This window comes from Pelodiscus sinensis, chromosome 1 (assembly GCF_052426305.1).
Source record: "Pelodiscus sinensis isolate ZL-2025 chromosome 1, ASM5242630v1, whole genome shotgun sequence".
Classification (NCBI taxonomy): Eukaryota; Metazoa; Chordata; order Testudines; family Trionychidae; genus Pelodiscus; species Pelodiscus sinensis.
In genome coordinates, this window is record NC_143052.1 from 321,072,156 (window position 1) to 321,097,516 (window position 25,361).

Below are 25,361 nucleotides of genomic sequence, written 5' to 3' on the forward strand. Positions count from 1 at the left end.
TCGGTATGCATACATTACCCCCCTAGTTCGAACTAGGGGGGTAGTGTAGACATACCCTACAGGATAAACTTGAAAAACAACAAATAGTCTGGTAGCACTTTAAAGACTAACAAAACATGTAGATGGTATCATGAGCTTTTGTGGGCACAGCCCACTTCTTCAGATGACTGGCAATTAATTAGTAGGCTTATTTGCTTGCTCTTTCTGTCTCCATGTTTGTTTGTAATAGTAAATGTGGCCTCATTTATAAATTCAAGATTAAACATTACAGATGCCCTCTTTAATGATTCCTTTCTACTGAAATAAATTTTAACACTGATTTTTGTAGTTAATTTAGAAAATCATAGGAGTCACTCTGCCAGTGAGTAACTCCAGCAGGTTTCCACTGGAAAGACTATTACAGACATGAAATTCCATACCTTTGTCACATGAATGGTCCCATGAAGGTCAATGACGATATTCACACAAGTACAGACTACGGCCCAGATCCTCAGAGATATTTAGATACTGCTTTCCCACTGAAATCAATGGAAGTTTGGCACCTAAATGCCTTTGATGATCTGGGCCCACGCTCAGACAGGTTTGTAGGATTAGGCTTTAAGGGAATTACATGAAGCAGCAGCATGTAGGACCTCGGCCACAAATGTACAAAGGAAATGAAATGCATGATGCAGATCCACAAAAAGAATCCCAAATGCCTGGGTAAATGTAGTCTTAACAATTAATTGATTTAAAAGTAACAACACCATTTGGTGATACACAAATAAATCATTCTGCAGTGTGTTCTTAATTAGGGTTAAAATAAAGATTAGATCCTTACAGCTGTAGACCGCTGATAATAGTCCCAAACAAGCCCACCATTCCTAGAAACTCCACTCTGCTCAGATTTTTCACAATGTATTCCTCACTCACATTAGAAATGGCATACAAAGATGCACCCAGCAGAACTAAGACATCGCCAACCACCACGTCACTTCCTGTACAGAAATATTAATCCACAAAAAGGGAAATACTGTAAACACTTTTTAGGTTTTTTTTTTTTTAAATAAACATGTTTATTTCTAATGTCTCTGCCCACCTTTCAGGATAAAGAGAGGGGAATGCTTCTGTATGGATCACTTGCAAACCAAACACTGACAATGTTTGGGGTCAGCTGAGCTTTTGGTTTTTACTTCAAAGGTTAAAATACACATTAGCTCACCAGCTGTTTTAAAGTAAGCTCCAGTTCTAACTAATTCTGTTAGGGTTAAGCACCATGTGGGAATTCCAGAAGAATCCTACCTTTTCATACCATTGATTCAAACTCTTCTCCATTAAGGGCCTGATTCAGCTCCCATTCAAGTCAATGTATTGATTTCAGAGCCAGGTGAATTAGGTTCCAAGCCTATGAAAGCTCTTAAGTGGGTGCTATGAGTCTGCAATTGCATGATATGGGCTAAAATAAGACTTTTATACTGTACTATTGGGATTCCTCATAATGCCACTAGTCATCAAGTGATGCTCTTAAGAACCAATTCAATAGCCAGATCGTTGCACTCACTAAAATCTTTGATTGGATTTAAAACCTCTTCCTCAAGCTGTTGGATAGTCATTTTTTAGGCAAACATGATTGGGAGCTGGAAGAAGGACTAAAGAGATACAGTTCTTTCAGGAAGTATATCTATGTTGTACCATCAGACTAATGGATGAATCATGGCAGATCTAGAAATCTCAGGGAAGGAAGATTTTTCACTTTGGACTCTATTCTGTCATAGATTCCAAGGTCAGAAGGAATCACTGTGATCACCAGGTGTGACCTCCTATAGAACACAGGCCATAGAATGTCCCCCAAATAATTCCTAAAGCAAATCTTATGGAATAACATCCAATATTGATTGAAAAATTGTTGGTGATGAAGAATCCACTACAACCCTTGCTACATTGTTCCAAAGGATAATTACTCTCACTGTTAAAAATTTATACCTTAGTTGTAGTCTGAATTTGTGTAGCTTTAGCTTCCAGCCATTGGATTATGTTTTACCTTCCTTTGCTAGATTGAAGATCCCATTATCAAACATTAGTCATGCTTACCAATGTCAAGTAGTGCTTCCACTATGCCTTCACTAAAAAAAAATGTCTTTTTACACTGAGATAGCTATCACGCTCTCTGTAAAATCCTGGTGGAGACAAGGCACAAGGGAGTTTTACCTTTATATAGCTAGTCAAACTCAAACTATACCTCCCACCTAGGGATGTAAAAATGCTGTTAAAAATATAACCATGTAACTGCAAAAAATTATGGTGGTTACATGCATTGCAGGCTCTGCAATATGGAGCAGGAAACAGGGAGTTTTGAGAGGGAGTTCTCCAGGTAAAGGAGGAGCAAATATGGGACCCTTGAGATAAGTGGCTGTCTATAGTGTGTGTTTGTGGGTTACTTGTGTGTGCTGAGCTTGTGTTTGTCTGGGGTTTTTTTGTTTGTTTGCTTGAAGGAGCGTGTGCTGTGGCCAGCAGTTGGAAGCTGTGAGCTTCTAAAGGTTTAAAATCTAGAAGCCTCTGTTAAATTGGCTGAGTCTTAGTTTGGGGACAGGGCTATCAAGAAGGCCACAGCTATATAAAGCAGTGAGTCAGCGACCAGAGAGCTTTGAGAACAGGGGCAGCAAACAGGGAGTTTTGAGAGGAGTGGGAAAGGGCCAAGGTACACTTGCCATTCTTTATAGTTTAATTTAAAGGTTTTAATCAAAACTTCCTGATTTAACTAGAAACTCTATCGATAACCAAGGTAGCTGTAGGAAAGATTGCAGGCAGAAGCCAAGCAGCAGAGTGGGGGCTATCCTTTTTATTGCACTCAGTGTAGCATGTATGATTACCTGCCCTAGGGGTGGGTGGCGTATGTGTGCATTCGGTGCAAGGAGCTCCTGGCCCTCAGAGCCCGCGTACAGGCTTTGGAGGCCAGGGTGGCTGAACTGGAGGAGCTGAGGGAGGGCGAGAGGTATGTTGATGAAGCTTTCTGGGACATTGGAGAATTGTCCCAACTCTGGTTAGACAGTTCAGGGAAGGAGAACAGTCAACAGGAGCAGAGGGAAACCTTCCCATAGTTGGGACCCTCCTTCCAGATGTTGGGGTATCCTCTCACACTGAGGTTACCTCTCCGGGGGAGGGAACTCCAGTCAGTAGGAAAAGGCAGTTGTTAGTAATGGGACATTTGATGATTAGAAATGTAGAGAGATGGGTTTGTGATGACCGGGAGAACCGTATGGTGACTTGCCTGCCTGGTGTGAAGGCTGCGGATCTCTCGAGGCATCTAGATAGACTTATGTGTAGTGCTGGGGAGGAGCCGGTGGTCATGGTACATGTAGGTACCAATGTCATAGGGAAGAGTAGCGGAGACATCCTAGAGGCCAAATTTAGGCTGCTAGGAAAGAGACTGAAGTCCAGGACCTCTATGGTGGCATTCTCGGAAATGCTTCCAGTTCCACATGCAGAGCCAGGTAGGCAGGCAGAGCTTCAGAGTCTCAATGTGTGGATGAGACGATGGTGTAGGGAGGAGGCGTTTAGCTTTATAAGGAACTGGGGAAACCTTTGGGATAGTGGGAGCCTATACAGGAAGGATGGGCTCCTCCTAAACCAAAGTGGATCCAGACTGCTGGCACTTAACATTAAAAAGGTCTCAGAGCAGTTTTTAAACTAAGAGATGGGGGAAAGCCGATTGGTGCACAGGAGCACGTGGATCGGACAGAGACGTCTCTTAGAGGAGAGTCTTTTGATAGAGATTCTCTAGGTTTTAATCAGAAGGAGAGGATGGAAGAGTATAAAGTATGGGTCAGATCAGACGAAAAACATTCACATAAAAAAGAATCTGACATCAGAAAAGGGCAGACAAACAGTGACAAGTTTTTAAAGTGCTCGTACACAGATGATAGAAGTCTAAAAAATAAAATGGGTGAACTAGAGTGCCTCGTGTTAAAGGAGGATACTGATATAATAGGCATCACAGAAACCTGGTGGAGCGAGGACAATCAATGGGATACAATCATTCCTGGGTACAAAATATGGGAAGGACAGAACAGGTCCTGCGGGTGGGGGAGTGGCACTATGTGAAAGATATGTAGAATCAAATGAAGTAGAAATCTTAAATGAATCAACATGTTCCATAGAATCACTATGGATAGTAATTGCCTGCTCTATTAAGAATATAACAGTAGGCATCTATTATCGACCACCTGACCAGTACAGTAATAGTGACTATGAAATGCTAAGGGAGATTAGAGAGGCTATCAAAATAAAGAGCTCAATAATAGTGGGGGATTTCAACTGTCCCCATATTGACTGGGTACATGTCACCTCAGGACGAGATGCAGAGACAAAATTTCTTGATACCTTAAACGACTGCTTCTTGGAAAAGCTAGTACAGGAGAGAGGCAATTCTTGATTTAGTCCTGAGTGGCGCACAGGATCTGGTCCAAGAGGTAACTATAACAGGACCGCTTGGAAATAGTGACTGTAATATAACAACATTTAACATTCCTGTGGTGGGAAGAATACTCAGCCTAACACTGTGACATTTAATTTCAAAAAGGGAAACTATGCAAAAATGAGGAGGTTAGTAAAACAGAAATTAAAAGGTACAGTGACTAAAGTAAAATCCCTGCAAGCTGCATGGATACTTTTCAGACACCATAAAAGAGGTGTGACGGGGCAGCGCCCACGCCCCGCACGAGCCCAGTGCCGTCCCCGGCATGTTGAGGAGAAGCGGCAGTCCCATGCCGGCTCCGGCCCTGCATGGCTTGCTCCGCTGCATTCAGGGGAGGGCCCTGGGATGCGGGCGGGCAGGGACTGTCCGAGCATCCCCGGCCCCGGCAAGCAGGGAAGCCATGGAGCCGGCCAACCGCTGCAGCACAGGGCGGCACAGGTGCACCCTTGGAGATGGTGGAGCAAGCAAAGGGGGGGAACGTTGGGAGGAGCCGGGGAGGTTCCCGCCCCCGACGCAAGAGACATAGTGGCGACGGGATGCTTAAATGGAGCGCTGCTGCCAGCGACTGGGGGAGGAGACCGAGGTACAGAGAGCCCAGGAGGGCTGACCGGCACGGAGGCACGGACCCTGAAGAGCAGAGAGTGGCGGAGCCAGAGGGAGACACCTGCCGGGAGGTCTGGCGGAGGCATCACAGGATGGCCCTAAGGAGGCCCCCGGACAAGGCCGTCACAGCGACTCGGCGGGGAGGTAGGAAGCAACCCAGGGCAGGGTATTGAGCCTGGAGGGTTGGTGTGTTGCGGGGTGGAGCTTTCCCCCGCCAACCAGAACTGGGGCGCTGAGCCCCAGTCCTCAGGGCGCTGGGTCGGGCCTCGAAGTGAGGGCAGGCCCAAGCCCCTCTACCTCTCCTCGCCAGCCCGGCACCACACAGGAGTGGGCAACTTTAAATGGACCAACCCTGCTGGACTTGGGACACGGGGCGATTGATAGGGAGCGGTAGATGGGGTTTTTGGGCACAGGACGGGTAGCGGGGCAGGGCCTGCACGTCCCCAGGGGAGCATTGGCCTTGTGCCCCTCAACAAGAGGCCCAATTTAAATGTATACTCCAAATTAAAAAACATAGTAGAAGAACTAAAAAAGAGCCACCGTGGCTTAACAATCATGTAAAAGAAGCAGAGAGAGATAAAAAGGCATCTTTTAAAAAGTGGAAGTCAAATCCTAGTGAGGTAAATGGAAAGGAGCATAAACACTGCCAAATTAAGTGTAAAAATGTAATAAGAAAAGCTAAAAAGGAGTTTCAAGAATAGCTAGCCAAAAACTCAAAAGGTAATACAATGTTTTTTAAGTACATCAGAAGCAGGAAGCCTGCTAAACAACCAGTGGGGCCCCTGGACAATCGAGATACAAAAGGAGCACTTACTTTATTGTCTTTAATTGCAGAGAAACTAAATGAATAATGTGCTTCAGTCTTCACAGCTGAGGATGTTAGGGAGATTCCCTAACCTGACCCGTCCTTTGTAGGTGATGAATCTGAGGACTTTGTCACAGATTAAAGTGTCATTAGAGGAGGTTTTGGAATTAATTGGTAAACTTAACAGTAACAAGTCACCAGGACTAGATGGCATTCACCCTAGAGTTCTGAAAGAACTCAAATGTGAAATTGCAGATCTATTAACTATGGTTTGTAACCTATCCTTTAAATCAGCTTCTGTACCCAATGACTGGAAGATAGCTAATGTAACGCCAATATTAAAAAGGGCTCTAGAGGCAATCCCGGCAATTACAGACCGATAAGTCTAACATCAGTACTGGGCATATTAGTTGAAACAATAGTAAAGAATAAAATTGTCAGACACGTAGAAGAACATAACTTGTTGGGCAAAAGTCAACATGGTTTCTTTAAAGGGAAATCATGTCTTACTAATCTATTAGAGTTCTTTGAAGAGGTCAACAAACACGTGGACAAAGGAGATCCGGTAGATATAGTATACATAGATTTCCAGAAAACCTATGACAAGGTCCCTCACCAAAAGCTCTTACATAAATTAAGTCATCATGGGATAAGAGGGAAGATCCCTTCATGGACTGAGAACTGGTTAAAAGACAGGAAACAAAGGGTAGGAATAAATGGTAAATTTTCAGAATGGAGTAGTGTTCCCCAAGGGTCAGTCCTAGGACCAATCCTATTAAACATATTTATAAGTGATCTGGAGAAAGGGGTAAACAGTGAGGTGGCAAAGTTTGCAGATGATACTAAACTGCTCAAGATAGTCAAGACCAAAGTAGACTGTGAAGAACTTCAAAAAGATTTCACCAAACTAAGTGACTGGGCAACAAAATGGCAAATGAAATTTAATGTGGATAAATGTAAAATAATGTACATTGGAAAAATAACCCCAGCTATACATACAATATGATGGGGGCTAATTTAGCTACAACTAATCAGGAAAGAGATCTTTGTGCCATCGTGGATAGTTCTCTGAAGACGTCCACACAGTGTGCAGCGGTAGTCAAAAAAGCAAACAGGATGTTAGGAATCATTAAAAAAGGGATAGAGAATAAGACGGAGAATATCTTATTGCCCTTATATAAACCCATAGTATGCCCACATCTTGAATACTGCATACAGATGTAGTCTCCTCATTTGAAAAAAAATATACTAGCATTAGAAAAGGTTAAGAGAAGGGCAACTAAAATGATTAGGGGTTTGGAACAGGTCTCATATGAGGAGAGATTAAAGACACTGGGACTTTTCAGCTTAGAAAAGAGGAGACTTAAGGGGGGAATATGATAGAGGTATATAAACTCTTGAGTGGTGTGGAGAAAGTGAATAAGGAAAAGTTATTTACTTGTTCCCATAATATAAGAACTAGGGGACACCAAATGAAACTAATGGGCAGCAGATTTAAAACAAATAAAGGGAAGTTCTTCTTTACACAGCGCATAGTCAATCTATGCCTGAGGAGGTTGTGACAGCTAGGACTATAATGGGGTTTAAAAGAGAACTAGATAAATTCATGGAGGTTAAGTCCATAAATGGCTATTAGCCAGGATGGGTAAGGAATGGTGTCCCTAGCCTCTGTTTGTCAGAGGGTGGAGATGGATGGCAGGAGAGAGATGGCTTGATCATTACCTGTTCAGTTCACTGCCTCTGGGGTACCTGGCCACTGTTGGCCACTGTTGGCAGACAGGATACTGGGCTGGATGGACCTTTGTTTTGACCCAGTATGGCCATTCTTATGTTCCTGCTAGGATTGACATTGAAATAGCTACCTCAGTTTTAAAAACACATCTCTAATCCACTAACTGGAAACAGTGACTTAGTTATATGAAAAAAGCCACCGACATCAATGAGCCTGATTGTGTGAGTAGAGTAGATGCTATTTAATGTACTTAACAGCTGCAGATCCAGTCCATGGTGTTTTTTAATTGGATTAAAGATACACTGCTATTTTAGTTCTAGGAAACGAGCACTCATCCACATTCTCTTTGGATGCAACAGTACTATTTAGTCAAACTTTTACTTAATTCCAGAATCTAAAGGGCAGGTTTTATTTGAGAAGTTAAAATAGATAAACATACACAGACTTCAATCCTCAGTTGCAACCAGTAAGTGCTGTCATTAGGCTTGCCAATGGTCCCTTTTTACAAGGGATGGCTCTCTTTTTTTCATCTCTGTACAACAAGATCAGGAGTTACTGAGTGCTGCAAAAATCAGCAAGAAATACCCCTGGCAAAGGTTGGTGAAATACTGCTTATTAGTAGTAGTAATGATAATTAATAATAGTATTGGAAGGAGGGATTGGGCAAGGTGCTAAGAAAACAGTCCTTTATTCTTGAAATGCAATATTCATAACCCTAGGTAATGGGCGAGATGCAAAGAACTCTGTGTGGCTCTCTAATGCTGTACTGGCTGGAGAGTAACTCTGCTCTATCCTATGCCAAATTGGCTGTTGGCTTCAAAGGGCCAGCCTTCCAGACAGGGATCACAGAAACTCACTGCATTCTGGCCATATGTTCTCCATCCCCCACATGTCCCTTGTGCAAGCAGGATCTCCAGCTGCAGTGAGCTGCTAGCCTTCTGTCCCCTTCATGCCTTTGGAATGGTGCAAAAAGACCAGAGCAGAGCTTAATGAATTGGGCCCAGATACTTAAAGGTATATAGGTGTCTAACTCCCATTTAAATCAATGGGAGCCAAGTACCTAAATTCATTTAAGAATCTGGGCTTCAGTGTCTGAAGCAGTAGCATTAACCAAGGTCTACAGGCAGGCCCACTGATGGGGGAGGAGGGGCAAAAGGAGCAATTATCCGGGGCCCTTTGATTCACCACCCGAGTGCAGCTCTGCACACTCTGCAACACCATATACTCCATGGGATTCTGAGGGGCCAGTGCCGTGATCCAGGCAGCACTGAGAGCTGGCTGCCCCGCATGCCACCCTTCCACTCAAGGTCCTGACCCTTCCGGGGGTGTGAAGCCACCCCCCCCAAACCTTGCCCCGGGGCCCATGGTGGCTGTCAGTCCCGCTGTCTGCAGGCAAACATATCCCCAGAACCTGAATTCAAGTCCTCAAATGCTGTTGTTGGAGAGCAAGGAGCTACTACACTTCAACAAAGGATCCAAAAGTGGCAGCACTGTTCTCTAGCACAAGTAGAAGAGCATCCGGTAACATATGGCTCCACCACCATGTCTGCAGTCTGAAAAGACTAGTGTTTGGAAGGATGCTAACCTGAAATAGTGGCTGTTACACTGGAATGGAGCCAGATGCATTCACCATATGTTTTCTCCTCTTTTGTTTCCCCTTTGAAAGTAAGAATGTCGTGAAACCCATGTCTCCACACTGCCCAGATGATAACCAAGTCCTTACCTTCACTGTTCTGTCGCCCCGCTAATATGTCTGCACCAACCATGGTTCCCACACCCAACAGACAGACAGCAACAGCTATAAAATGGATGAGTCTGTATCTTGCACGCAGAATGAACCATGATAGAGCCATCAACACAGGGATCCCAAAGCAGTCCAGCAGCTATGTATACATAGAAACAGTTTTTAATTAAAAACTTGACAAAAAAAACGTAATTTCACCATCCAGAGGGCAAACATAGCTTTTATTCTCCAACAGAGTAAATCAGGTGTAAGCTTATGGAAGTCAATGAAGTTACACCAATATAAAGCCAGTTTAGGTCAGAGGAGAATCAGGCCCACATTTTGCCATCACAGTCATAATGTGAGTTAGGCAGGTGTGGGTGCTAGTGAGTGAAAAGTCTCTTGTGTCTATAAACGAAGTGTCGTATATTCATGATGGATCTGCTCACTCGTACCTTCATCAGTAGCGTGTTTAAAATGTTGCTGCTAAACTCAAGTTCCTCCGGGGGAAGGGGGTGTCACTGCACTGATTACTAGAAAGAGGATTTTTGTTTAAATTTCTTTTTTTTTCCCTCCTTTTATGTGGTTTTATTTTGCCACACTAAAATCACTTAATCAGAATCATGCTCATCTGTTTGGCTCCCCTCCCCCATCCTGCTTTGGAATCAGAACTACTGTTTAGATTCTGATTCCCAGTTAAAGTCAAAAAATGGAGTAAATCCAATAAAAAGAATAGAGTTATTCCAGCTTTATATCAATGTGACTGAGACCAAAATCTGGCTCTGAATTTTTTAAATAGGTTCTGCTGAAAAAACTATGTTTTAGTTAATTTAGTGCTACTGAAGGGTAAGATGTAAAGAATTTTAGGGGAATAATTATCTCTTTGCCAGTTTCCAAAGCATCCAGTTTCTTCTGGAAAACATCTACAGGAATGCATTATCTGTCCCAAACTCTGTAGTATACTCAAAACTTAAAGTTAAGTTGCAGCATAAAATAAAATGAATGGAACAGAAAATTAAATAAAACTAGAAATATTGTGCCTAATTGAATTATTCATTTTTATATTTAATTCAATAAAAACAAAAACCAGATTTTACAGAAACTGATGTGAAATTTCTAGTCTGCTTCAATGGATGTCACAGAAAGTGAAGGTCAGGGGAACTACAGCAGAATTTAGGTCTGGCTTCCCACAGAGCCCAGTACATTGTGCTTCAAATCATTGCAACTTACCAGAACTAAAACATACATATTAAAAAAATTATTTCCAGGAGTCACACCCAAGTATTAGAGCCAAATCAATGGGGCTTCTCACATAAATGTCACGATCAAGATTTAGCTCTCTGTCTTTAATGTTCACTGTTACTTTTTGCCTTTCCATATATACCATTTCAGTGTTTCATTCTGCATATTCCTGTTATTGAAGGGTGATTACCACTTACAAAAACAAGGCTAAAAAAGGCTTTTGTTCATAACCCCATGTTTTTACTTGCTCATAACAACGGAGTATTTCAACTAAAAGCAAGTCAGTTGAAAGAGGAGTTGTCACACATTACATTTTAATTGCGCTTCATAAATCACATGCTCCATCTAATCCCACTGACATTTTTTTCTGTTCCCTGGACTCTCTCCAGTTTGCCCTATTTGAGAAGCCCACAGATGTACAGGGACCTACCAAAGCTATAGGAGAAATTAGAGAATGTTCTGACATGCATTACCAAACAGTCCAATATAGAATTTGTTTTATTGTAAGAATACCACACTGCGAACTTGTATCTAATCTGATGTCCATCTCCATTCCCTTTCTCCTGTCATGGAAATGGAAAACATTTACTGGCTCCACTGAATTCTGTGGTTTTGTCAAGTGTTAAACTAAAGGAGGCATTTATTTGCTGGAACCCAGTGCACACTGTTTTAGCTTTCACAGCTGTGTTATTCCATTGCCTATAATTAAAGACGAGGTTGAGAGTTTGCTTTCAGCCCCATGTAAGGAGGTGTTTAATTATCCCATCCCAGGAGAAGCTCCAGAAAGGAATGGTGATTCTGAGGCCTCATCCCTACTTATCTGCATCACTGAGTGATATAAAGATACACATCCCTGAGGTCTGGTCTACATTAGGACCTTAGTCCGAAATAACCCCAAGATCAAATTTGTAAGCAATGCGTCCACACTACCAAGCCCATTATTCTGGAATAAGGGACCACGGAATTTAAACTCAGTACTTCTGCTTTTCATGAGGAATAACACTGTTACTGAACTTGTAAGTCCGAAATAACAGTGTGGACACTCCGGTGCCACTAATTTGAACCTCTTGCAGCTGCCCAGAGTGCTTCCTGGGGCGCTGAGTCCGAGGTAGTGTGTCCACATCAATGGAGCCTGCCTAAGATTACATTCGATTCTCCCCCATAGTAAGGACATGGACGTTTGAATTGTAAAATCGGATGCACAGAAGTCAAATTTAGTAAATTCGAAATAATCTCCTAATGTAGACATGTTCTCAGAGACGTAGCTAAGCCAACCAAGGTGCAGGCACAGCCATTGCTAGATTGATGGAAGAATTCTTCTGTCAACCTAGCTACCGCCTCTCAAGGGAAAAACCCTTTTGCTACTGTAACAAATGTCTATGCCACAGCGCGGCCACAGCACCGGAGCTGTGCCACTGCAGTACCTGCAGTATAGACACAGTCTGAGATGACCCTCTGTGTCACAATTTCCCTTGAGCTCAGATTTTTAGGTTGGCGAAAGGAATGTGCTATAACAGACCACTTCAACCTTTAGTATATTCCCCCTTCACATCCAGCAAGGAACACATAAGAGAGATTTACTATTGCTCTGTCTACTCTCTGTCCCCTCTTCCAGCCCACTTGCTCAGAGAAATGAGCATCAGATATAGAGCGCAGTCTACATCAAACACAGACTCACGAGCCCAGCCCAGCCACACAAGATACACAGTCTTATAGTTACTCCCCTGCACAGCTGCTTAGGGATAAATCATAAGTAAGCTCTAAAGTGACTGTCTCCTAGTAGGAAGCTCTTAAAAGTGATCGGCAAAGGATTTTTTTAAAAATTGTTTGTCCCTCTTTTTGGTTCTCAATGATGGATAAAGTCAAAGGCTTGGAAGGGGGGGGGAGCAGCAGAGTGTTTAAGGATGTTTACTTGTTTTCTGCTTTCTTTATTTTTAACCTTTAGAAATGTCAGAAATGTAAAATCTTGTCTTCCCTGATTTCGCTGAAAGCCCAGCCAGAGGTATTAGGGAATCTATTTGAAATTGCTGAGTCTTTAACAAAGGCTTCTCTGTGTGAAATGATAGTCGCCAACTCCAAATATGTTTACCAAGAAGAAGCAAAAACCAAAAAGTTTTAGACAACCTGTCTAGTAATGTTCCTTTCACTATTAATACATAAATGCAGCCACCATTTCACTAGTTTTCTAATCATCATATAATCCTCCAGCTCAGACAGAAAACATCAGTTTTAAAATAAAATAAAAAACTTTAACAGATCTTTAAGGCCAAAAGGGATCATGAGATGAGCTATTCCAACCTCCATAATATTTCAGCCAGTGATTCCTACATCAAGCCCAATAATTCCAAAAACTTGTTTTTGAGCTAGAGCAGATCTCATAGAAAGAGTTCCAATCTTGATTTAAAGATCCAAAGGATAGATACTTTTCCTTGATAATCTGTTAAAACAGTTAATCGCCCTCAGTTTTTAAAAAATTCTTGTTTCTGGTTTAAATTTTTCCAACTTCAATGGGCTTAAATTGCAGCAAGGGAAGTTTAGGTTGGACATTAGGAAAAACTTTCTATCTGTCAGGGTGGTTAAACACTGGAATGAACTGCCTAGGGAGATTGTGAAATCTCCATCATTGGAGATATGTAAGAGCAGATTAGACAGACATCTATCAGGGATGATCTAGATCAGTGTTTCTTAAACTTTTTAAGATGGAGGAACACCAAACCATAATTTTTTTATGAGGCACACCAAGGATTTTTTTTATCGAGGGAGTGGGGGCAAAAAAGAAGCCGTGGAAAAGTTATTGAGCAAAAAAAAAAGGGGGGGGGGGTCGAGGAAAAGTTATTGAGGAAAAAAAAAAGACAAATAGGGTTGGGGAGGAAAATTATTGAGCAGAAAAAAAAATGTTGCCTGCCCCTTTAAGGGTGGCCATTTTGAACTCTGTCGTTCTCTGTGGCACACCTCTGACTGCCTCGCGGCACACTGGTGTACCACAGAACACAGTTTAAGAAACACTGATCTAGATTAGGGGTTGGCAACCTAAGACTTGCAAGCCAAATATGGCTCACAACAGAACCAAATATGGCTCTTTTGGCAGCTGCTGGGGGCTCCCTGTAGGGTGCGTATCTGCGCAGGCGTGCACAAAGAATTGTAATCCCACCCTCCTCCTAGCACCGCAGCACTCACCATTCTTGCATGTGGAAGGTAAGTTGCTGCTGGTGGTGAGTTGGTGGGAGAGTGGGGGGCCAGCACTGTGTGGTGGCTGCCCAAGTGCTCCCATGGCAGGTTGTGTGGCAGGCAGCTGCTGGAGCTGAAGCCAGGCTGCCATGTGGCTGCTCCAGGGGCCGCCACACCGCAGTTTGGGCCCCGGCTTCAGCCCTTCCCCAGAACATGCAAGGGGGAGCCCATGAACCCCTGCCACTCATGACATGGCAGGGGAGGCGCAAATCACGGCCTACCCGCAAGACAAACTAAGGAGCCATGAACCATGGCCTGGCAGCCTCCCAACCTGCAAGAGATGTGGGGGGGGGGGGGTGACACAGCGGTCCCCTCCTAATCCCAGGAGACATGGAGAAGGGGGTCAACTGGGAACCACTGCCCAGCATCCCCCCCATCGCAGGACACACCCGGGGAGGGCCAGAAACCACTGCCCCCCAGAGGAGATGCCGGGGGGTAAAAACTGCCGCCTTCCCCCAGAGGAGATTCTAGGGGGTCCAGAAACTGTGCCCCTCTCCTGGAGCAGACCCATGTTCACTGCCGTGGGCAGTCCTTGTAAGCCCCCCGAGACCTCCCAGTCCCCTGCCCTTAATCCCCTGCCCTGATTACTACACCCCCTCTGCACTAAGCCCCATCACGTACCCAACCCCCTTCCCTGCATCCCTACCTCCTGCCTCAGCTCCCCACACCTCCCAGTCCCCTACTGTCACTCCTGCACCACCCCCTGCCATGAGCCGCCCAGACACTGCACTGACTCCTGCACCCCTCCCCCCCCCCGGCTGCCCTGGCCTTCTAAGTCCTGTCCTGACTCCTCCAGCCCCTACCCCCTGCCCTGAGCCTGCCCACACATCCAACCCATTGCCCTGAGCCCCCCACTCTCTGCCCCAGCTCCAGCACCCCCTATATTCTGCCCTGAGCCCCCCACACACCCAAGCCCCTGCTGTGACTCCTACATTCTTATATGGCTCTCTGTTGACCATTGTTCTGAAATTTGATATCATTTGGTTCTTTGGTTTGAAAAGGTTGCCAACCCCTGATCTAGTTGGTGCTTGGCCCTGCTGTGAGGGCAGGGGGCTGGACATGATGACCTCTCAAGGGCTCTTCCAGTTTTAGTATTCTACGATTCTGATGGATCTTGTTCTGTCTCATCTGCTAGGCTACATCTACACTGCAGGCTTTTGCCAGCAGAAAGTATGCTAATAAAATGCTCATTAGCATTTGTCGCACTGTAATATTTTGAGGCATAAGGGATCTTGCACAAAAGGGGGGTTTTGCACAAAATGGACCTGTCTACATTGCTTGTTTTTGCCCAAAAACCTCTTGCGCAAAAAGCATCAGCAGAGATATGCAAATGACAGCGCGACAAATGCTAATAAGTGCTTCATTAGCATAATCTCTGCCGGCAAAAGCCTGCAGTGTAGACATAGCCTTAGAGTACAGTGCCTGCCAGTATAAGGGTACGTCTAGACTACCTGCCTCTGTCACCAGAGGCATGTAGATTAGGCTACCAGACATAGGAAAATGAAGCGGCGATTTAAATAATCGCCGCTTCATTTAAATTTACATGGCTGCCGTGCTGAGCCGACAAGCAGCTGATTAGCTGTTTGTCGTCTCAGCGCAATAGTCTGGACGCACGGGTGTTGACATCAAAGGTATTTGTTGACCACCCAGGTATGCCTCCATTTTACTATGTCTGGTAGCCTAATCTACATGCCTCTGGTGACAAAGGCATGTAGTCTAGACGTACCCTAAGAGACCATCTTATAACACATGATCGGAAAGGGGCAAAGCAACTGAAGCATGGCAGTGAATCTGGCCCGCTGATGTCATTGGGATTACTTAAAAATATGGGTTCATACAATAGTGCTATTGGACATCTCTGGGGCAGGAGGCAATTCACAGTGTAGTTACTGCCACTAACACTTCAGCAAACTCTCTATTACTGTTTAATTCTGCTCTCCTTTTTTACAGGGAGGGAGAAAAATGACCCTCCAGTTTAATTTACTAGATGTTCTATCTTAGCTCAGTTCTTGGCCACGTTTTATATTAAAGTTTCATTTATAAGCAGTAATAGGTGTTTTCATAAATAGTCAGTCAATTATTATGGATTATTAGAGATTCCAACAGGTTAATAGGTTGTATATAACCATTATAACACCTTTGACTAATGTGCTTATAAACATCTATAATAGATAATACTCTTGTCTATAACATATTGATAACATTTATAATTACTCATACATCATTTAGAAGTAGGCCCTTAATCTAAAGCAAATTTTCTTTCAATATTGCATATTTTGTGCTATGAAGTATATGGTCAAACAACTTGTCTCAATTATCAGCTCAGCTAGACATCAGCATGAAATTAAAACATATTCTTGTAGCACTCTAATTTCCACTGGCATTGTCTGCACTGTGGCAGGATAAATCTTTGTACATGTGCACCAAAATCCCTTTTTCTTTATCTACTAGGAAATAGTAGTTGCCATCTCAACGTTATCACTTTAAAAACAAACAAAACCTTCCTTGCAATGCAAACCTTTGCTAAACTAAACAACCTGTTTTTCGCTTTTCCTTTGTTGATAACATATGGAAGTTTCCCACTGAGTGGATGTTTCCCACAGAGAAGAATCATGAGGCTGAACCCAAGCTCCATTGATTCATTGATGCACAGAGGATCCTGAACTTTTATAGTGATTGCATTTATCTTAATTGTGTTACAACTCAATAGTGGCATACGGCCACAGCCCTGCATTGGGTATACATTAAAACTGTTCAGAAGAGCAGCCCACAAGGCCGTTTTGTCAAGTAGCCTATCTCCAGCAGTGAGAGAATTTCCTTGAGGAAATTCAGAGCCAAAGATAGGGCCAAACTTTATGGCTTGCGCGTCCCTCTTTATTTTAAACCTCTCTCACCAGTTTCTGCCTGTCTGTCTCATTCACGGTCATATTCCCAGATGTAGGCCAGGTCAATGAGTGGCTGTGTAACTGCCTCCCCTGCAATCTTGGGTGCCTCAAACTGCTTGGTTGTTGTAGCTCCCAAACTGGATCAGACACAAACAACCAAACAGCATGAGGGTCACACCCTGAGTATCTGTGTATAGCTAGAGTCCAGCAGCCTGTCAGCAGCGCACCAGTCACAGTTTGGCTTTCCTCAGCCTTGGTTACTCTTGCAGGGTGGACCCCAACTTACACACGCCACTGGATTGGCTTATTTTAAAACAAGTTTATTAACAAAAGAAGATAGGATTTTTTAGGGAATTCAAGTACAGGAGATGAAAGTGAAAACATTAAGCTAAAAATCTAAAACCTCTCTAGCAAGTTTTAGGTCAAGGCTTTGTTTAAGATGGCCTTTCTGCCCCACAGCCTTCTAGCAAGATGGTGACTTAGCCTTTCTCTGGTCAGGATCTGTCCCAGTGGCTCAAAGGCCCTAGTCACTTTGTCCCCTTAGGTGAAGGAGAGAGTGATTTGCAAGGTTCTCTGACCCTCTCTCATATAGGCTATGTCTACACTGCAGGTTATTTTCGGAAAAAGGTATGCAAATTGTGAACCACAAATGGCATATCTTTTTCCTATTCTTTTTTCGGAAGAGGTTTTTCCGACATTTAGCCCAACTACCCGGGGCCAAATGTGGGAAAAACCTCCTCTTTCAGAAGAGCCCTTATCCCTCATAAAATGAGAAATATGCGGCTTCTGAAAGAGTGTGCCCGCTTTTTCAGAAACTGATCCGAAAAAGCAGACACATTCCCTGGATGCAGCACAGTTTTTCCGGGATACCTCTGGTATCCCGGAAAAACTCTGTAGTGTAGACATAGCCTCAGTCTTGTGAACCTCTGAAGAGGTTTCTTCTCACCATTTCCCTCAAAGCAAAGTTTAATCAAACAGTAAAGAAAGCAAGAGGGAATCTGGTGGTAAAGAAGTCTCCATGATAATCTTTCTCATCTGGGTTTGCTAAAATGTAATTTTGCTTTGCCTACAGACTGTTTTTCCTCCCCTTATGGTCTTGAGGATCCTGTTTACTACTCATATCACACATCCCTTTGGTTAGGATAGGCCTGTTTAACAACTTCTGCCTGGACAGGGCTGTGTGGGTTTGATGGTATGCTAATAACATCATACAGAGGGATTTCATAACATTTCCTAAAATGTTGCTACATACATTTCACTTTGGTATGACTGACCAGCCTTGTGATACTTCACAAGGGCCATTTAGCACCGTGATTATTACAGTAGTGCAAAGGGTGTGAATACAGGGGTGTTTTCAGTCACACTCACAAATCTCTGTTTCTGCTAGAGCCTTTCACAGCCAGGCCATGATGACTCCTCTCCCCATTGGTCAGAAACATTGACTGGCCATGGATGAGAATGCATGCTCCGGAACATCATGCAACAGGTGCACCCTGCTGTGTTACAGGGGTGGGGACAGCACCATTCTGCCCCTAACAAAAGCCTTTGCCAGACAGCCACAAATCTGGCCCAAATCTTTGATTTGCAGCACGTGGGAAAAGAGCAGTTGTCAGCAAACTCTTAAAAACATATTCTATCAAAATAATTAGAGCTGTACTCAGGAAACTTGGCACTGGATACCGTCGTCAAATATTCACTGCTTCCCAGAAGTATTACTCATGCCACAGCATGCTCCATTCCCCAGACTGCGGCATGGATTCACATCTATTTACAGCCTTTTCCATTTTAAAACGGTTCCATATTTGTACTATAAAATCTCATGTTCGTAACAGATTCAAATGGATTTAAAAGCACCAAATCAGAAAGGAAAAATGGTCCATACCTGAACACTTGTTAGGGTTGTGTATTGGTAAGCTTTTACAATTGTGTAGTTAGCTTCGACATCCACTAGTGACAACAGAATATACTTCCACCACTTCCCTTTCAGAATTTGCAAAAGGCTGTCACTGCCTGTTTAGAGAAAACTTCAGTCAATGTATGTTTTTTTAAAGGAATGCTGAATATTTATTTCAGAACTCATGCTTTTTTAAGGTATATCCACTATTATTGTGTTTGAGTCTACCTGTCCCATCTGAAGATAAAGCAGAAACAGAAAGCAGCCCACAGATAGGCAATAAACATGAATCTCAGAGGGGTAGTCATGTTAGTCTGTATCTGCAAAAGCAACAAGGAGTCCTGTGGCACCTTAGGGTACGTCTACACTTGCTCCCTAGTTCGAACTAGGGATGCAAATGTAGGTGACCGAAATTGCTAATGAAGCGGGGATTTAAATATCCCACGCTTCATTAGCATGATCTCGCCGGCATGTTACTCCGCTCAACAGCTGTTTCAAAAGTGAAAGTGCGCGCCAGGACGTGTTAGTTCGAACCAAACCCCTTGGTTCGAACTAACGTTACTCCTCAAAAACCAGGGAGCAAGTGTAGATGTATATACCTCATGTATATACCTATATATATACCTCAACTTCACTCCTGGACAAGCCTCAGGGCTGCTTTAATTTATTCAGCATAGCCCTATGTAACCCAGAATATGGGAAATGCAAAGGTATCTTAAAGCTCCCTTTGCCATCACAGTCTCCCTCTTCATTTCTGCCTGCAGTATACTGAAAGAATTCAGTAACCGAGAATGAGGTCCACAGATTTCAGTGGGATTCTGTACAGGAGAAGGGGTCCACTCATGCCTATCTTAAGGCAGGATCAGGGCCATCTTCTCACTACGCTATCACTTATACTTTAAAAATATATACAAAATGAATTATGAAACAAATAAAACCTCATTTCCTTTCCCTACAATATTCAGATGCATTCACTCTTCTACAGCCCAATCCTACTTCTAGCAGAGTCATTGGGCAATGTTACCATTAATGTCAGCGGATGGAGGAGTGGACCCCTGCTTTGGTAATATCTCTTATGGTCTTCAGTTGGCCCATATGTCAAAGTGCATGTCCCACTGTTTTAGTGAATTAATCTTAAACATACACAAGAAAAACAGAGTTTCATGAACCCAACTCCCTCCCACAGTATTTCACATACCTCTCCTAAATGCCAACATTATCGTGTAAACTAGAAGAAGCAAACAATAGTTGATAAAACTTTGTAGCATTGGAGTGTTCACATTGTATTGTTCTGCTAAATACTGGCTTGTAACAGCAGTCCCACAGATAAACAAGGAAAGCATCTGACCAAGGGCAATTGTTTTCAAAATATGACTGTAAATGTAAAAGAAAAATGTAATTAGTTTATAATTAAACAAAACAATAATTATCTTAATATTTTACAGAGAAAAATAAGAAGTTATTTCCTAGCTTGGCATCTAGTTCTTTCTTGACTCCCTTTCATTAGCTCCACAACTCAAACATGGTTTTGATATCATTTTTAAGTGCACCTCCTACTTGCAGGAAGAAAGATTGCTGGTTAATGTGCACATGGGGCCTTGTCTATACTGGAAGCAGTTTCTAACCTCACACAGTCTTGGAACCCATTCAGTAAAAACAGATCAGGCCAATTAAATCACCTAAAATTGAGTCCATACTATCTCTTTATATAATTTTAAACTTAGTTTAGCTGAAGTGGATTTAAAACAGGTGTGAATTGGTATTTTGATACCCAGGGCATGTAGTCTATTCCTTGCTCTGCAAAAACTTCCTGTGCACCCTGAAATCTCTGTGCTTTAAAAAACAACAAATAGTCTGGTAGCACTTTAAAAACTAACAAAACATGTAGATGGTATCATGAGCTTTTGTGGGCACAGCCCGCAGCATCCAGATCTGAAAACAGAGATAATACTCACTTAAGTCAAGCCTCTTATGAGGTGTGATTCCGAATCCTGGGAGACTGAAAGTGAACTGATACCTTTGGAGGGAAGGTGCTACACAGAAATGCAAAGTGTTATCTTTGCTGTAGATCACTTTGCTGTTCTTTATTTAATTCAAAGTAGTTTTGAGCTTTGTTGTATTCCTAGACATTCAAAGTTAATATAGCAAATTATATTCCTAGCCTAATTTACCAGCTGCTTATATTGGTGGTGACCCTTCTGTCTATTCTATTCTATGAATAGAATATCTCACTCATCACTGTGGTATCTGAGTACTTTCCAGTAGTAATGCATTAAGCAATACTACTACACATCTGTCATGTGTGGTTCATTCTTTCTTCTTTTCCCCAGAGGGAGAAGCCTATGAAGTGGCTTACTGTAATGGGGGGGGCGCATTGTTTTGTTTTGGGGGAAGGCTGTGGGGAGTTAATAAACACACTTGTTACTCTTGGTTTATGTTTGAAAAGGCCAGGCCAAAGAAAAATGCCTTGCACTTGGAGTAGAAGATGGTAAGGTTTGTGGTGGGCCTTAGTTTCTGGGGGTGTCCATGCCATGATCTCAGACCAGATGACATTAGTGCTAAGCACTCCCATGTGCCAGAGGAGTGGAATTGTCAGCCACCATCTTTGCCCTGGAGCTTTAGTAGACTTGCACAAGGACCAAGACCATGAACTTGATGCAAAATTCCATGATGGTTGAAGGCTCAGTGTTGACAATATTGCAGCGATACAACCAGATTTTCACTTACATCACAAAAACTGCAGGATGTTCAAAATTGTCTGACTATGGGCTTGTCTTCCTTGCTGAGCTAACCCGAGTGTTGTCCCAATAAGGGTAATCCTACAGTCAGACGCGTGACTGCACCATGGCTAGCTAACCTCGCTTTGACTAGGCTCGCTCAAATCACAAATAACAGTGAAGACACCCTGGTGTGGTTGGAAGCACAGGTTGTACAAACTCAGCAGGACCCTCAGATAGAATCATGCGGCCAGCTTCACTGTGCTTGTCATCTAAGCTTGCTACGGATCAATATTAGCTCAGATGCACATACGTGCGCTGCCATCACATCTCTGATTGCAGTGTAGACATACCCTACCTCGAGTCTCATCCCCACACTAGAGCAGGTCTATGCAGCAAGTAAAAGGTGCAACTATGGCATGAGAAGATCTATGCCGAAGCCCCAGCCACCACATCCACATTAACATTACTACTGGTCACTGTGCTAGCTATATTAAAGCTTGTGTAGCTTGTGTAGCTTGTCACACCTTCATTGGCAGGGGAAGACATAAGGGGATCTCTGAGCTGCAGTCAGGGGTGTGATTTGCAGCTCATGTAGATGTACAGGCAGTCCCCGGGTTACATGGATCCGACTTACATCGGATCCCTACTTACAAACGGGGTGAGGCAACCCCGCACTAGCTGCTTCCCACCAGCAGACCAGGGAGACACGAAGCTAGCGCCCCCCCCCCAGCAGACCAGGGAGACGCGGAGCGGCTTTTCTCAGCAGACACCTCAGCTTGAGAATAAAGGACTGAGGGAAGTGAGGTGTGGGAGAATAAAACTGAGCTCTGGAGAAATGTTTGGCTAGAGTTTCCCCTACAATATGTACCAGTTCCGACTTACATACAAATTCAACTTAAGAACAAACCTACAGTCCCTATCTTGTACGTAACCCGGGGACTGCCTGTACTGGTCTTAGATATAAGCTGGCAAGCTAACTAATAAAGGAATGAGAATGTGAGCTAGCAATGCAAGTGCATGCTTGGGAGGTCAGGCAGGCTTGTACAGCCCATGCCAACACCGTAACTATTTTTGCATGTGGGGCAAAATATTAATTATGCGCCCCCGGCTCATATCCAGTCCCAGACCACTGAGCTTCTGTTTTTTAAATTATGCGCCTTTTAATCTGCGCCCAAGGTTGCTGGCAGATTAAAAAAAGGAAGCCGAGCATATTTAACACAGAAGGTAAACATGGAGCCCACCAATGCCTTTTTACAGAGATACTTTTCAGAATAGAAGTGCATTTAATGTTTGTAACGTCTATTAAGAGATTTGAGATAAAATTCCAAAATACTATAGGAATTATTATTACAGTCCTCAAAATGGCTCTCTGATAGTAGATGGCTCTGTATTCATTCACTTCAGGGTATACATACTGCCTTTCACAACTTTGGCCAAAATTCATCCATAGCAACAAAAACACTTCTTTTTCCTTTTTGAGGAGCAGCACTTCAAAGAAGCAGTACAGCATTAACACCTGCGATTAATGCGTTAATTTTTTTGAACTCGTTAATTCTATCCTGCATTAATTGCAGGCATTAATGCAGGTCAATTAACAGCCCTAGTTCTTTTCTAAATCAGAAATTTTAAAAAAAATCACAAATTGTTGGGTGCTTTTTCATTTAATTTTCCCCTTTCTTTTCCTTCCTCTTATCTTTCCTCCTTTTTCTGCAGCAAGTGGAAAAAAAGGGGGGAGAAATGGTGGGAAAATTTAAATGTGTGAAAAGTGGAAAGGAGGGGAGGAAAAAAGAGCCCCAAAACATTCAAAAAATTGTAATCCAAAATGAACTTCTGTTATTCAATATATGTATTTCATATTTTGAAAGACTATGCGTTCCTTTTCTAAACCTGTGGAAAGAAAATTATTTCCAAAATTTTAGTGAAGATTTTTTTTCCCATTTGTGTTTTCAATCAGATACTCTCCAATACTAAGCTTGTCCCAGCTAAAGTCACTCTTTGGACAATGAGATGCAAAATAAATTGAGTCGTGAGTTTTGTCCAATGTTAGACAACAATTCACAGCACTACTAAACGGGAGCTGCCCAAGGTAAGCACCTTGCACCCCAGCTAGGAATGTAAGCAACTAGTTGAGTGACTACTTGACTAGCCACTCCACTGCCCTTGCTGCCTCTGTATCAAGGGAGGCAGAGGTACAGCTGGGGAACCAGCATGAGCCGGGACTGAGTAGTCCCAGTTCACACCCACTGCACCTCTGCCTTTTAAATGTAGTAACAGCCACCAGGGGGACCTGTCGCGGCTCAGCTGTCCTGACTTGCACCCGGTCCCAGACCACTGAGCCTCTGTTTTTTAAATGTAGTAACAGCTGGAGACCAGGTGTCAGCCAGGACTCAGCTGTCCCAGCCCATGCCCAGTCCCCTACCGCAGCTCTGCCTTTTAAATGAAGTAAGAGCCTGTTGGCTCTTACTAAATTTAAAAAGCAGAGGCACAGCGGCCCTGGAGCCAACGCAAGTTAGGACTACTCAGTCTCGACTCATGCCACTCGGGGAGCTAACCCCTTTATCGACTAATCAAGTTGTCGATGGAAATTCCATCCACTACTCAATTAGCTTAGTAACGGCTATTTAACATCCCTAACCCCGGCCCTGAGCCCCCTCCCACACCCTAACTCCCACCCAGACCCCTTCTGCCCGGATCTTCATTCCACACCCCTTAGCCCCAGTCTGGAGCCTCCTCCTGTGTCCCAAACCTTTCATCCCCAACCCCAGCCTAGAGCTCACACACCTCCAGTTGGAGCCCTCACCCCCTCCCACATCCAAAACCTCTGCCCCATCTTGGAGGCCTCTCCCACATTCTGAACCCCTTGTGAAATAAATAAATTAGCTTAATTTAGTTTTCATGTTATTGAAAATTGATTTGAAAATGTTAGAATGTTTGTTTATAGTTACAGTTATATATTAGTAATATTGTACATGTGTGTTTGATGGGGTGGTGTGCAGGATGGACAGTAGTTATGTGGCTCTTTTGTTTAACGGTGGTTGCAAATGTGTTTCCCGATCAAGGTTCCCTATAAGCCGCCTAGCTGTTTAATGAGCCCTGCCCTCTTGCTCAGCAGCAGCAGCTGCCTGACAGAAACACAGGAGTTCAGAGAGCATGTAGAAAAGGGAGATAAGGATGAGGGAAGGAAGGAGTAAATGGCTGGAGAGGAGTTATAGGGTACGGCAGTCTGGGGAAATGAGGAGGATGGACGGAGGGAGTAAGTAAGTGCTACGGGGAGGGAATTTGGGGAGTCCTGTCTCCAGGCTGCCCAGCCTGGAGAGGAGAGAGAGGCAGAGGAGGAGGCAGAAACCCAGCACTCTTCTCAAGCTTCTTAGGCTGGGAAGGGGTGTGGGAGGAAGCAGAATGCATGGGGTAAGTGGGGGAAATAGAGGATGAGTGGGTGCTGGCATTGGGGTGAGGTGAGGGTGGAGAGTATGTGCTATGTCCTGGGGTGAGATTTGGGTGGAGGGCTTGTTTGTGCTGTGTATCCTGTTTTGACTTACAGCTAGGCTGCTGGTGCCTGCAAGTCTGAGAAGCAGGTTTTTATTCTAGCCACCGGCTGGGCTGGGGCGAGCAGACTGCACAAGAGTAGATGAGGGAAAGAGGAGGTGGGTGGGTGCTGGCATCTACGCAGTGAGGTGGAAGCAGGGGAAAGTTTATTTGAACTGTCCTGACTCACTTGTTGCAGTGAGTGAGACCTTCTCTGTCTATCTGGATTGGAGAGGTGGGGGAATCAGGCTGCACATGGGGGGATATGTGCCAGGATTTTTGTATGATTACATTTCAAACAAAGTTTATATAGGTTTTAATGGCTTACGGTAAGAAAGAAAAATGATTTTCACAGAATTTTTTTGGGAGTGTTGTAGATACCTAAAACTCTGATCTTAATGATTTTTTTAAAAATCCTGTGTTACTAATTAATACATGGTATATTGTATTGATGCCAGCTCTTAAGTCTTCTTGAGTCAGAAGTAGCAAGTATTAGGTGTGATGCTAGTTGTTTTGCAGGACGAAACCTTATTTGCAAGCTCTTTGAAACA

The 25,361-nt window shown here is 43.5% G+C and overlaps 1 protein-coding gene across 2 annotated transcripts in view; it reads right to left on the bottom strand.

Annotated features, from left to right (window-relative positions):
• Positions 1–25,361, bottom strand: part of SLC35F2 (solute carrier family 35 member F2) — a 44,366-nt gene that overhangs the window by 14,414 nt on the left and 4,591 nt on the right. For both annotated transcript variants that reach the window (XR_016348558.1, XM_089775700.1), the window contains exons 2-5: positions 19,764–19,939; positions 18,554–18,681; positions 9,317–9,476; positions 821–977 (exon numbers count right to left, since the gene is read on the bottom strand). Coding sequence is in view for 1 of the 2 variants with exons in the window: in XM_089775700.1 (XP_089631826.1) it covers positions 821–977; positions 9,317–9,476; positions 18,554–18,681; positions 19,764–19,939 (621 nt within the window). In the remaining variant the exon portion in view is untranslated. The remainder of the gene's footprint in view (positions 1–820; positions 978–9,316; positions 9,477–18,553; positions 18,682–19,763; positions 19,940–25,361) is intronic.